Source organism: Podarcis liolepis (assembly GCF_965112155.1).
Source record: "Podarcis liolepis genome assembly, chromosome: 6".
Lineage (NCBI taxonomy): Eukaryota > Metazoa > Chordata > Lepidosauria > Squamata > Lacertidae > Podarcis > Podarcis liolepis.
The window spans coordinates 3,775,827-3,788,574 of record NC_139559.1 but is presented as its reverse complement, the minus strand read 5'-3'; the positions used below and the strand labels follow the sequence as shown (position 1 = coordinate 3,788,574).

General features: G+C 46.9%; 1 protein-coding gene across 4 annotated transcripts in view; it reads left to right on the top strand.

Moving 5' to 3' along the window:
• TPX2 (TPX2 microtubule nucleation factor) overlaps positions 1-12,748 on the top strand; it is a 29,524-nt gene that overhangs the window by 14,789 nt on the left and 1,987 nt on the right. For all 4 annotated transcript variants that reach the window (XM_083507415.1, XM_083507417.1, XM_083507416.1 and 1 more), the window contains exons 6-14: positions 803-933; positions 3,693-3,850; positions 4,608-4,779; positions 5,370-5,508; positions 7,666-7,885; positions 8,866-8,967; positions 9,350-9,526; positions 11,119-11,265; positions 12,199-12,310. In XM_083507415.1, coding sequence (XP_083363541.1) covers positions 803-933; positions 3,693-3,850; positions 4,608-4,779; positions 5,370-5,508; positions 7,666-7,885; positions 8,866-8,967; positions 9,350-9,526; positions 11,119-11,265; positions 12,199-12,310 — 1,358 coding nt within the window. The remainder of the gene's footprint in view (positions 1-802; positions 934-3,692; positions 3,851-4,607; positions 4,780-5,369; positions 5,509-7,665; positions 7,886-8,865; positions 8,968-9,349; positions 9,527-11,118; positions 11,266-12,198; positions 12,311-12,748) is intronic.

Here is a 12,748-nt window from a genome sequence, read left to right as displayed (position 1 = left end):
TGGAAACTGGTTTGGTAACCAGATGACTTCATTGGATACAACCCCAAACTTGGGGTGTTTAAGAGATGTCTGAACTGAGCCCAAATCCACCAGGAACTTGCCCTGCACAGGCCTCATTGATGCAAAGAAAGCTGTACAAAAATGTTGGCTTCATGTTTGGACTTTATTATTATTTTTAAATGTGTATACCATCTTTCATCTATGATATCTGGGTGGTTCACAACATAAAAATACAATATAAAAATAGGAAGTACAGACAAGAACAAAAAAAAATCACACAAACCAATAATCTTCCCTCCCACAAACACATCTAAAAGGTATAAGATGTTAATCAGTTCAAAGCCCGGTTGAAGGGGGTCATTATTTTTGCCTGGCGTCTAAAGGTGTACAAGGAAGGTGCCAGTCGAAGCTCCCTTGGGATAGCATTCCACAATGCTCTGATCTGTGTTGTGATTTTGCCCAAGCATCGGGTGTTATGATGGGCACAGAATGTGATTCCCCTGGAATCTTGCCTTTTCCTGTTACTTTAAAAGCCAATGTGGGGTAATCGGTGGCCCTCCAGGTGTTGCTGGGCTATGGCTCCCTTCACTCCTGACCATCGGCCAGACCAGCTGCAGCTGATGGGAATTGGAATCCCAACAACCTCTGGAGGGTCACAGATTCCCCACCTCTGATTTAAAGGAACTTTCTAAGCTGTGCAGGGGTCAGAAGTAGTAGGCCTGAGGCTGAGGACCTTCAGGCAGCTGCAGCCTTGTGCACTGCTCCCTTTTCTGAAAGGCATCTGTGTCTCTTTATTTTCCAGGAAACGGATTTCATCCAAGGGCAAGTCCACTGAGGACCTGGAGGTAGAGAAAATGCAGCAGCTGCAGCAAGAGGTGGCTGAGCTGCGCAGGAAGAACGAGGACTCCCTCAAAGTGGCCATTGCTGGACCGGGTGAGCTTGAAAGTAACTTACAAAGATTCCTCCCCTCCCACCCCAGCCAACCTATTGCACTAATAAAGTGGGTGCTTTTCTTTAGTGTTTGGATTTGGATTGCAGCTCACCAAAGAATTATTTTAAAATTAATGATTTACAGTTACTTACCTCCAGCCTTTTCCTTCAATGTATGTATTCTCAGGACAGCTTACCAATAAGTGGTACAGTCATACAGCAAACATGATCCGTGCGGGAGGCATGTTTGCAACCCGCAGCGCTGCGTCTGTGCATGTGCGTGACTTGCTTTTGCGCATGCACGTGATGTCATTTTGCGCGAGCGCCAAAACCCAGAAGTAACCCGTTCCAGTACTTCCGGGTTCAGCGCGATCCGCAACCCGAAAACGCACAGCCCGCAGCGTTCGTAACCCGAGGTATGACTATCTCGGTTTACGACCTTATCCATTCCTGAAGTCCGTTCTTAAACCAAATCCGTTCTTAAACTGAGGCACGCTTTCCCTAATGAGGCCTCCCGCCGCCAGTGCCCTTCCACCGTTCGGCTTCCATTCATAGACCGAGGCAAAGTTCACAGTTTTGCGGAGTTCATAAACCAAATAGTTCGTAAACAGGGCTGTTCATAAACCAAGGTACCACTATAATATAAAATAAAATCTGGAACCAGCAGCATTGGGTATAGGGGGTGGAGGGCATTTCAGCTTCATCAATATTTTTTGGCCCTCCAGGCAAACACTGGAGAGTTATCACATGAAGTGTCACATGACAGCAGCCCCCTCAATGTGGGGGCAAGTCGGTGCCCCTGTCTGGAACTGTTATACTGGGTAAAATAGGACGTTTCCAGCAGCGTAAAAACAATAGAGTAGTCAAAGTTAAAAACAGCACAACATCATAGCCTTAGGAGATAGAAAGGCTGTTGGTGTCATAAAAAGGGGGTGGCAAACCTCAGGCCAGGGGCTGAAGGTTGTCCTTAGAATTGCCAGATCCCTCACTGGTCCCATTTCACACCCTGGTTTTTGTTTTGTTTTTTCACCTGGCTGGAATGTGTCCTTTAACTCTGCTCATGACTCCTGTTTGTGTGAATGGCGGATACAAAGAGTGTGTTGTAGAAACTAGCTGCCTGTGAAATTTACGTTTGTTGCTGTGCCCGCTTGTCCTTGTACTGTGGTCTCTGAAAGGGTATTTGGCCCTTAGTGTGAAAAGGGTGTCTCTCACCTGGCGCAGAAGGCTTTCCCCTGGGGAAAGGACCCCACAACTGGGATGCCAGAACTGAGGTCATCTCCAGTTTCACCCATTTTATCTCAGATGGCAGTCAGGAAGGAAGGTTTCTAAAAAGTATTTTCCTGGTGTACAAGCAGGCTGGCATGGGACTTGCTCTCCCCCCCCCCCTTGGACCCTTCTGCTGGCACATTGGCCTTGGGCAAAACAACCTTGTGTGTGGCTATCCTCAACGTGATTGTGCCACGTGATTGTAGTTTGTCTGCAGCTGAATGTTCTGAAATACATTATTCCTAGGAGCTTTCTCACGACTATAGTCATTCACTTCCTAATGCAGGTGTTAGTCCCAGCCTTGAAAGGCCTTGCTTGGGCACAGATAATCTCTGTCTGCCAGGCAGGTATCTGGCACCGTGGGCCACTGGCAGCACTTCTTAAGCTGTAACTTGGAGGGGCTACCAAAAGTTGTGTATTGAGTGCTTCTTTGTCATCTGTCCTGAACCTGCTTCCAACTGGATTCATTGGACACTTCCAAATTCTAGTGTTATGGGAAACCTCTCTGCGAACTGAGTGAAAAGGGAGTCGCTTTACAGGCCTCTCAAGTTGCTCTACTCCCCCCACTCTTGGGTGGCTTTTCTCGTCGTCGTCATGGCTTATTTATAGATGCACCTAAGCCATGCTAGCCACCGTAAATGCATAAAATGCATGGTCCGCTCCTGCCTTTCAGTCTAACAATCTAGATATAAACACAAAGCAAAAAGGGAATTAATTCTCAAAAGTCCCAATATTTCTTGGGACTAGCCACCTTGGAAGGACTATCTTCTACCTCCACTGCCAGAGGCAGCATCCCTCTGAATACCAGTTGCTTGGAATTGCAAGTGAGAAGACTTGTTTCACTCAGGGCCTGCTTTTGAGCTTCCCGTTGGAGCACCTGGCCATACTCACTTTGAGAGCAGGAAGCTGGGCTAGGTGGACCTGTGCTCTGATCCAACAGGGCTCTTCTTATGGAATGTGATTAAGAGCTCGCACTGCATTGTGATGGCCATTGGCTATAAACAGTGAAACCCACTGACTGATTAAGCTTCTTAATCACTTTAGTTAGCCTTTGTGCCATAAAGTCTGCAGAGGTCTTGGCGACTCCCTAAGTGAAAACAGTAGACAAACTGCTTGGCTGTGACTCTCTACAAGATGGGCTTTCACAAATTCTTTCCATGTCCCACTGAGCTCTCACTGGTTCATGTGAATCTGCATGGGTGGTACCTAGAGCAGATTATATGTATGCGAGTGTGGCAGTTTATCTTGATGTGGATGGAAAATGAATGCACCAACTTAATTGGCATACTCCTGCCTAGTGGAGCAAGTGGGAGGCACAACCCATCTGAGGATTCCCTCCATCCCCTGCAGAAAATGAACCTTCATAGTATGCCCAATATTTCATTTATCTTGATTGGATGGAATGTGAGTACATCATATTGAGTTGTTCAAGCTGCCATGTCCTTGACATTGGAATGCTGCTTATTAAATCTCATCCCCCACTTTCTCCCCACCAGGGCAAACTGTCAAGAAGATGGTGACCCATGTCACCAAGCCAGTAGATTTCCACTTCCGCACAGATGAAAGGATTAAACAGCATGGTGAAAATCAGCCTGCCACAGAGTATAAGGAGGTGGATTTCAAAGCTGCTCTGAGGAGGCACCCACCATCTCCGGTGAGAGCAACGAGAATCAAGAAATGAGACTTCTGGCTAGAGAGCCTTCAACTGCCTGTTGTTGCATCTCTTGGGGTGTAAAGATTTGCAGACGAAAAGATTTGCAAGAAATAAATTCTATATAGGGCAAGAAGAAGTAGGTGCCAATTAAAAAAGAATAGAGGCAGATTATTTTGGAGTCTTTTGCTGGGGCCTCGTGTTACCTTGACACAGGCTGCTAATCATCATCATCATTATCATAAATTTATTATTTATACCCCACCCATCTGGTTGAGTTTCCCCAGCCACTCTGGGCGGCTCCCAATCGAGTGTTAAAAACAATACAGCATACAACATTTTCTCATGTATGTAGCCTACTTTGTGGGGTTAATCTCTGCTTAGATGAGACCCTCTCTAACCATTCTATAGTGCCCTTTCCTTATGGTATGTTAAAGAGGCTTCAACTTTAGCCTCTTTCAGAACAATACACCTGTAAACTTGTACTTCAGCATTGCTTCTTTTAAAAAGGAGTGGGCCTTCAAAATGCATATATGCAGATTTCATCCACTGCTGAAATGAATAATTATTTATTCAGTTCACAGGTAAACTCCCAAATGTTCTTTTGAGGAGGTGTGGAGACCATGCACTGCACTAAGAGCTTTAGAATGAGATAGACTTGCAGGCCAAGTAAATTTTGTCAGCAGCTGGTGGGCTAGTGCCCAAGGTGCATCCTGCCTTGAGAACATTCTGCTAACAAACCAGCCCTGTCTCCTTACAGATCCAAGCGTCTAAGGGTATGACAGTCCCGAAACCCTTCAAACTGTCCCAAAGCAACAAAAGGAAGTTTGATGAAGTTTCCACAGAATTTGTATCAATGGCCCAGCAGGTTAGAAACTTCCAGCAACGCACCCCACCACGTTACCACCTGAGGAGCAGGAAGACTGAGGAAGGTAAGGCTGCAAGTGGCTTGGCCAGGAACCCCTTTGGGACAGTGGGAAGACCACTGTGAGCACAGTCCCTCTGAACTTGGTGACATTAATCAGGTGCAATTATTTATGTCTTGGAGACTGCTAAACAGCGGTGCCTCTTCTTTCCTGCTAAGAGGAGTAAAGATAGGTTGGCTATTTTTCAAGTGTGCAGTTCTAGGGGGACTAGACAGTCAGAGATAGGAGGTTGAAGTTGGAATTGAGACTTTTGCTTAATTTTCCTAAGAAAATTCAGTTACTTCCACTAGAGTGCATTCTGTTAAGATCAGAATTTAGGTTTGTGTCGTTGTCTTCCCCTCTCTTTTTATTTGAAGCGTTTGGGCAAGGCTTAAACTTGGAAAAATGTAAAATGGGAACTGTGGATGGCACAAGCAAGGGATGAATATATCAGGACTAACATCAGCCTCACTTTCCATACTTTCCTGTTTTTTTCTAAGGCAATAAGACTTCATATTTGCAATTATGAGAGTTGGCTAAATGCACCTCTTACTTTTTTTAAAGATAACTTGGTAAGCTGGGCTTTTGTTTATGGTCATTTCCCCCCGTTCTTGCAGGCATAAGCCAAACAAAGCCACTTAAGGCCAAGGTAACCAACCCCAAAACTCCCCGCCTTGAAACCAAGACCCGCCAGAGACCTGTCAAATGCAAGAGCACTGCTGAGTTAGAGGCTGAGGAGATTGAGAAGCTTCAACAGTAAGTGCAACTCTTTGCCCAAATGATGCCTCTCTGAACTGAATAGAGTTCAGGGCTCCTGGTGGTGTCCTTGGTGTAGGATCCAGCCAGTGAGCCAGAATTGTGTGAGTGCTTCTCTCTGCATGGATTTCATGATCATCTTGGTATCTGAATAAGCATGCATGCACACGAAAGCTTATACAGTGGTGCCCCGCAAGACGAATGCCTCGCAAGACAGAAAACTCGCTAGACGAAAGAGTTTTCCGTTTTGGAGGTGCTTCGCAAAACGAATCTCCTATGGGCTTGCTTCGCAAGACGAAAATGTCTTGCGAGTTCCTGCGGGGGTTTTTTTCCTCCCCCCCCCTTTTCTAAGCCGGTAAGCCGCTTATCAGCTGATCCGATAAGAAGAAAAAGAAGAAGAGTTTGGATTTGATATCCCGCTTTATCACTACCCGAAGGAGTCTCAAAGCGGCTAACATTCTCCTTTCCCTTCCTCCCCAACAACAAACACTCTGTGAGGTGAGTGGGGCTGAGAGACTTCAGAGAAGTATGACTGGCCAAAGGTCACCCAGCAGCTGCAGGTGGAGGAGCAGGGAAGTGAACCCAGTTCACCAGATTACGAGTCTTCCGCTCTTAACCACTACACCACACTGGACACCACCAATAGCGCTAATAGTGCTAATCCGCTAATCCGTCAATGGGCTTGCTTCGCAAGACGAAAAAACCGCTAGACGAAGAGAGTCACAGAACGGATTCTTTTCGTCTTGCGAGGCACCACTGTACCAATAACAAACTTAGTTGGCCTCTAAGGTGCTACGGGACACTTTTTTAAAGAAATATTATATGTTCAGGCTTGTTCGTCCTGCAGTCCAGTGGGGGCAAGGGAAAGTAGTCAGAGCCCCTTGAAGGGTATGAATATACTTGGGGAGACATGTTGGGTGAGACTGCAGCAAGACCCCCCACCCCCAAGGGCTTCCTTGATTAGAGGCTGGTTTGTGCACTTGCCTGTATCTATTCCATGGCAGATCTTCCAACTGAGATTGTGTCATCTACAAAACTGGGAAGGGATGCCTCTGGAAGAAGGCCCATACCTTAGTGCTTGAGAACAGGTTTGGCCTGTAGGTGCCAGGTTTAATTTATAGCCTCTCCAGCTAAGGATGTCCAGTAGTAGAGCTTTGAGAGACTCTGGAGAGCTGCTGTAAGTAAGCATCGCCCATGACTCATAGAATTGTGGAGTTGTAGGGACCCCAAGGGTCATCTAGTCAAACCCTCTGCAATGCAGGAATCTCAACTAAAGCATCCCTGACAGATGGCCATCCAACTTTAAAATCTCCAACGAAGGAGAGCCCACCACGTTGCACTGTTTAACAGCTTTACTGTTCTTGTGATGTTTAGTTGGAATCTCCTTTCTTTTAATTGGAATCCATTGATACTACCCTCCAGAGCAGAAGAAAACAAGCTTACTCTATCTCCCATGTGATAGCCGTTTAGATATTTGAAGGTGGCTATCTTATCTCCTCTTTCCCAGGCTAAACATACCCAGTGCCCTTGATGATCTCGATCATTGTTCTCTACACCCATTCCAACTTTTTGGATATTGATATCTTAAATTCTGGTGCCCAGAACTGGACATAGTATTCCAGGTGTGTCTGACCAAGACTGAATAGAGCAGTACTATTACTTCCCTTGACCTGGACTCTTTACTTCTGCTGATGCAGCCTAGAATAGCATTAGGTTTTTTGTTTTTTCTGCTGCATCACACTGTTGGCTCTTGTTAAGCTTGTGGTCTGCTAAGACCCCTCAATCATTCTCACATGTACTACTGACAAGCCAGGTGTTTCCCATCTTATATTGGACTCAATGGGACGGCGGTTTGACTTAGGATAGAGCAGCTTTGTACACTCTCATGAATGGGTATGTTAAAGCTGGTCAGCCTCCCTTCTGAGTGGGAGAAGGCATTAGCACTACCCTGTCTGCTCATCAGACAGGAGGAGCCTTGTGGGTTAGTTCAAAACTTATGCAGTCAGAAATGTCAAATTGCAGGCACACGGCCATGGCTTTGAAGTGTCACAGGAATGGGCTAACCTCAGGCAACTTCAGTTGTCTCTACTCAGCCCATGGCATGGAGTAATTTCGACTCCACGTTGGAGTCTCACCGTTTGCTTCATCATCTGGCAGGTACAGGTTCAAAGCTCAAGAGCTCAACCCCCGGATCCTGGAGGGAACACCAGTCTTGCCCAAGAAGCCTCCAGTGAAGGAGCCCACCAAGCCAGTTGGCTTTGATTTGGAAATAGAGAAGCGCATTCAAGAACGGGAGAGCAAGAAGAAGCACCAGGAGGAGGAACACTTCCAGTTCCATTCAAGGCCGTGTCCGACTAAAATCCTGGAGGATGTGGTGGTAATCTTTGCAGCTTGTGTTTTTCAACCTCAAAGGAAAATGGGCTGAAGTTGGTAGTAAGATGGTCTAAATCTATGATTGATTCTCTGCATTCCGCCAGGCCCTCCATTTTGCCTTTTGGATGCCAAGAGCTTCAATCCTTTGTCTGGCTTCAAGTCATCTTGCTCTAGTCTACTGCTTGCTGCTCATACATTTTCACCTATGGACCTTCGGCCTCTTTGCTTGGCTGCTGTGCTCACTGCCTCCTTTTACCCCACATCCATCAGAAACACTCTCACCTTCATCCCTAACCAGATGCTTACCAGCTCCTGTCATAGAGGAGATGCACCTTTGGGGACTCAGTGGCTGCATCCACAGTTGGCTCCCCAACTTAGGGTTGCCTGCCAGTGGGGGGGGGGGGGGCGCAAAGTTGGTGCACAAATGGACTCTCACAATCAGGAGCAGGCAGATATCCAGTCTCCCCGATCCATGCAGCGTGGAGGGTGTGTGTGAAGGTTTATTGCCTCTTGCTGGAAGCTGTCCATCCAGCGCTGCAATGGGATGGAAAGTACTTTTGCTCACCTCTTGGAAAGGTTGAGCAGCTCTGAGCACTCTGGATACAGGAAGGAGCACTCCTTGTTTCCTTAGCGCTCTGACCTGCTAGTAGTGGCAGCATGCAAGAGGGAGAAGAGGTGTCTTTCCAAGGTGAGCAAAATAAAATTAGTCCAGGGGGCAGGGAGGCCACTGAAAATGATTCTAACATTAACAGAACTCTCTCCTGGTTAAGACTTGAGTGAGCAAAGATGAGGGTTTTGTGCAGGGCACACAGAGCCCTATGTAAGCCCTATGTATTTAAGGGCAGAACTGATCATCAGATGGCACTGCTGTGTTTCCACCAGGTTGATTTGTCCCAATGCAAAATGTAGAAGGGGAATTTGTTTTAACACTACTCCATGTTTCCTGACTCACCGGTAGTGCAACTTGCTGTTTTGTTCCTGCAGGGTGTTCCTGAGAAAAAACTGCTCCCTCCCACAGTTCCACAGTCCCCAGCATTTGCTCTGAAGAACAGAGTTGGCATCCTGGCTAAAGAGGAGAAAGTGAAGGTGATTCTTTTTCTGTAGTGCGTGGTAGTTGGGGACCCTAGTGTTGCTTCACTGCTGTAGCCAGCCAGGGCCTGACACAGGGGTTAGGGTTCAAATGAGCCACTCAGCCCTTCTCAGTGAGTGTTTTGCCTGCAACCAGGCAGTTCTGGGCCATCAGCTGACACAACTGGATGGTAAATATCCTAGCGGCTGGGTGATTTTTTAAGAGTCCCTTTTTGAACTGGTTCCTGGATTTGCCACAGCGAGCCTTCCCTAAAGGACAGCCGTTCTGCCCTCTCCAAGTCTCCTTAAGATGCAACTCTTCACACAAGGTCAGGTGGGGGAGTGGAGGCTGCCTTTGTTCCCTTCCCTACTCCATTTCCCATGCTGTTTTTCTCTACAGGAAGAGGAAGTTGTGCCTGTGATCAAAGCCAAGCCAGTGCCGTACTTTGGGGTGCCCTTTAAGCCAAAAGCTGCAGAACCTAGGCAGGTGGAGATGTGCCCTTTCTCCTTTGACTCTCGGGACAAAGAGAGGCTTCTTCAGAAAGAGAAGAAAATTGAAGAATTGCAAAAAGAAGAGGTGGGTGCTTTTCATTTAGGGACACCCTTTTCCCGTTGGGACAGAGGCCATCCTCCTCCTGACACTACTGTCCAAAAGCAAAAGTGGATCTTTGCACAATTCTCAATGTAAATGGGCCACAAAAGACGGAAGCAGATGTTGGCCATTCCCTGGGCTATGTAGGAATCTGCTGGTTATATCTCTAACTCACGGGTGGGCAACCTGGGGTCCTCCAGATGTTGTTGGGCTCTCACTCCCATATTTTAATGTTTTAACAGAATTGTTTTATTGTGTAACTGGTTTTATATTTGTAACCTGCTTAGAGGCCACTTTGGCAATTAAGTGTTATATAAAATAATAAGAAACAGTTCCCGCCAGCCCCTGCCAGCATGGCCAATTCTCAAGGAGCTGTAGTCCATCAACATCTGCAGAGCCATAGGTTCCTCACCCTTGCTTTAATTGTTCACATTTAAGACCAAGCTTCTAAAAGTGTCTTTGGCAGAGAAGGGAAGGCCAGAGGTTCACATCAGTTGTCCAGGCTTCATTGTGGAGGCTCACTTGCCTAAAATAGCTGTAGGGAAGTAGATGGCTGTTGGAGAAAAGTGAATGGCAATCTGTATTATTATTATTATTCTTTCTATTTCTAGACCGCTTTACATTTTTACCCCCCAAAAATCTCAAAGCTGATTACAAACCTACATTAAAACATGAAATAAAGCAATCCAAAATAAAACACTACAGAAGGAAGTCAAAAAAGAAAGTCTACATTCAAAGCAACATAATTAACAGGAAACTAAAATATTATCTTAAAATCTTTCAAAAGATTACAAATGTAAGCTTCACTATTTACACCATTACATTGTACAAAGAATCTCAGTCCTTATTTGCTGCTATTCCACAAGGATTCCCATGTGGGATCTAAGGTCCATGTGAGCATATAATGTACTGACAAAGTATAGGAAGCTCCCTCATATGAAGTCAGGTGGCTGGGTCATCTATCTCAGTATTGTCTGTGCTGACCAGCAGCAGCTACCCAGGATTTCAGGCAGAGGATCATAGAATCATAGAGTTGGAAGGGACCCAACCCCCTGAGTGACAGATGGTCTTCCAACCTCTGCTTAAAAACCTCCAAGGAAGGAGATTCCACAACCTCCCGAGGGAGACCATTCCACTGTTGAACACCTCTTACGGTCAGAAAGTTCTTCCTGATATTTAGTCACAGCCCTGGCACAGTGACTTAAAAGGGCTTTCCCCCAGTCACCATCTGCCTGACCTCAGGTGCCAGGTGGGAACCAGAGGAGAAGTAGTGCCTATTGATCTCTAAATAGCCTCCCCCAATTTGGTGCCCTCCAGCTGTTTTGGACTGCAATTCTTGTCACTCCCAGCCACCATGGGCATGCTGGCTGGGACAGATGGGAATTGTAGCCTATAGCAGCTGGAAGGGCCTCCATCTAAAAGGAGAGAGAAGTTGCACCTGAAAGATTAGGTGAGGGAAGGTGGCCTCCAAGACTTCTCCCAGCTTTCCCCAAGAGCTCTTCACTTGATGTGTTGACTATGTTCCAAGTCTTCATCTCCCCAGCAATGCTGAGCCTTGTTCTGCGTTTCGTTGGCAGGTGCCAAAGTTCAAAGCACTCCCCCTGCCCCACTTTGACCACATCAGCCTTCCGGAAAAGAAGACTAAGAGCCCCACCAAGCTGGAGCCCTTCCAACTGGCTGTTGATATGAGAGGGGCTGTGAAGCAAGAGCAGTGGGAGCAGCAGGTGAGGGGGCTGAGCAGCTGACTGAGCCGGGGGCCCTTCCTGGCCCTCTTTACCATTTCCCTTCCATCGTTTGAAGAGCAGAGAGTCTGAGGCTGCCATCGGAAGCAGCATCCAACACAACCCTGCACTTGTGGGGGCTGATTCCGGTGTTTGGACTGGGAGCGTCCTAGTGGCCTCTTCCTGCAGTCTGGCCAAAGTGGCCTTGTGTGGATAGGGTCATGAGAAACAGATGGGGGAAGCATCCTACTGGGGTGGTTTTCCTGTTATGCATCAAAATTGCTCACCCACACAGGGAAGAATGCAAGATCTGTATCTCTACTCTCCACCCCGCTTTCTCCTACAACAGGGATAGTTAACCGGGAGCCCTCCATATGTTACTGAGTTGCAACTCCCACAAACTCTAGCCCACTTGGCCAGTGGTCAGGGCTAATAAAGGTAGTTGTGGTCCAACAACATCTGGAAGGCCCAAATTAACCACATCTGGCCTAGAGAGAGAGAAGTAGCTATATGGAATAAGCCCTCCTTGTTGAATGAATGCTTTTCAGCCCCGGAACTTGCTGCTTAAAGTACATTGTTTTAAAGAATACTTGGGTGTATAGAGTCAGGTCCCTTCTCATCATCACTGCTTTTAGTGATTTTCAAGCCGCGTGTTGTCGCATGGCTCAAGGGCCACGTGTGTATGACAAGGAGTGTATATGTGTACTTGTGTGCAAGTGCATAGTGTCTGTAAACGCGCTCTTGGATAATGTGTGGTAGAAAGGAAGAAACTGAATCAAATTCTTAAAATCCTAGCCAACCCAGGCGTTACTAGACCACAGTTCCTTATTTTTGCTGACTTGTCAGTCTGCCTTGTGGACTTTGTTTGCCTTGGTGAGGAGTGTCTGGGGTTCTCTTAAATCTCTTTCCCCCCAACTTCCCTCCCTTCCTGAACAGCTCAAGGAAGAGATGAAACAACAGAGGGAAGCTGCCTCTTTCAAGGCTCAGCCAAGCACCGTGTTGCACCAGGAACCTTTTGTGCCCAAGAGGGAGAGCAAAGTCCTTTCAGGTGAGGCTCCCTTGGGCAGCCTTCAGGGCCCAGCCACTTAACTTCAAAGTGGTGCCTTGCGTGATGTTAGCTTGCATCTGTGCCTGGGGGACAGGGAGAAGTCCCATCTCAGTTGCCACAAGAACAGGTGAGGGCAGCAACGCTTGACAACTGTGTGGAGACATGACTGTTGATTGAGTGCTAAGTTAGATCAGGCGTAAGCAGAAGGCATAGAGTCATAATCCTGGCAACTGCTTCCAGCCTTCTCTACATTCCTCAGTTGCTTGAGGACAAAGGGCTCGGCTTATGGCTACTCCAAGGAAGAGGCAAGCTTGCTCTTGGGTGACAGAATATTGTCAGTGCCCTTTGTGGGAATGTTGTAGGTACTAGGAGAGGATATATTGATTTAATAGTATCCTTCCTAACTCACGCTTGTGGGTCGGCAGCAGAGTGACATTC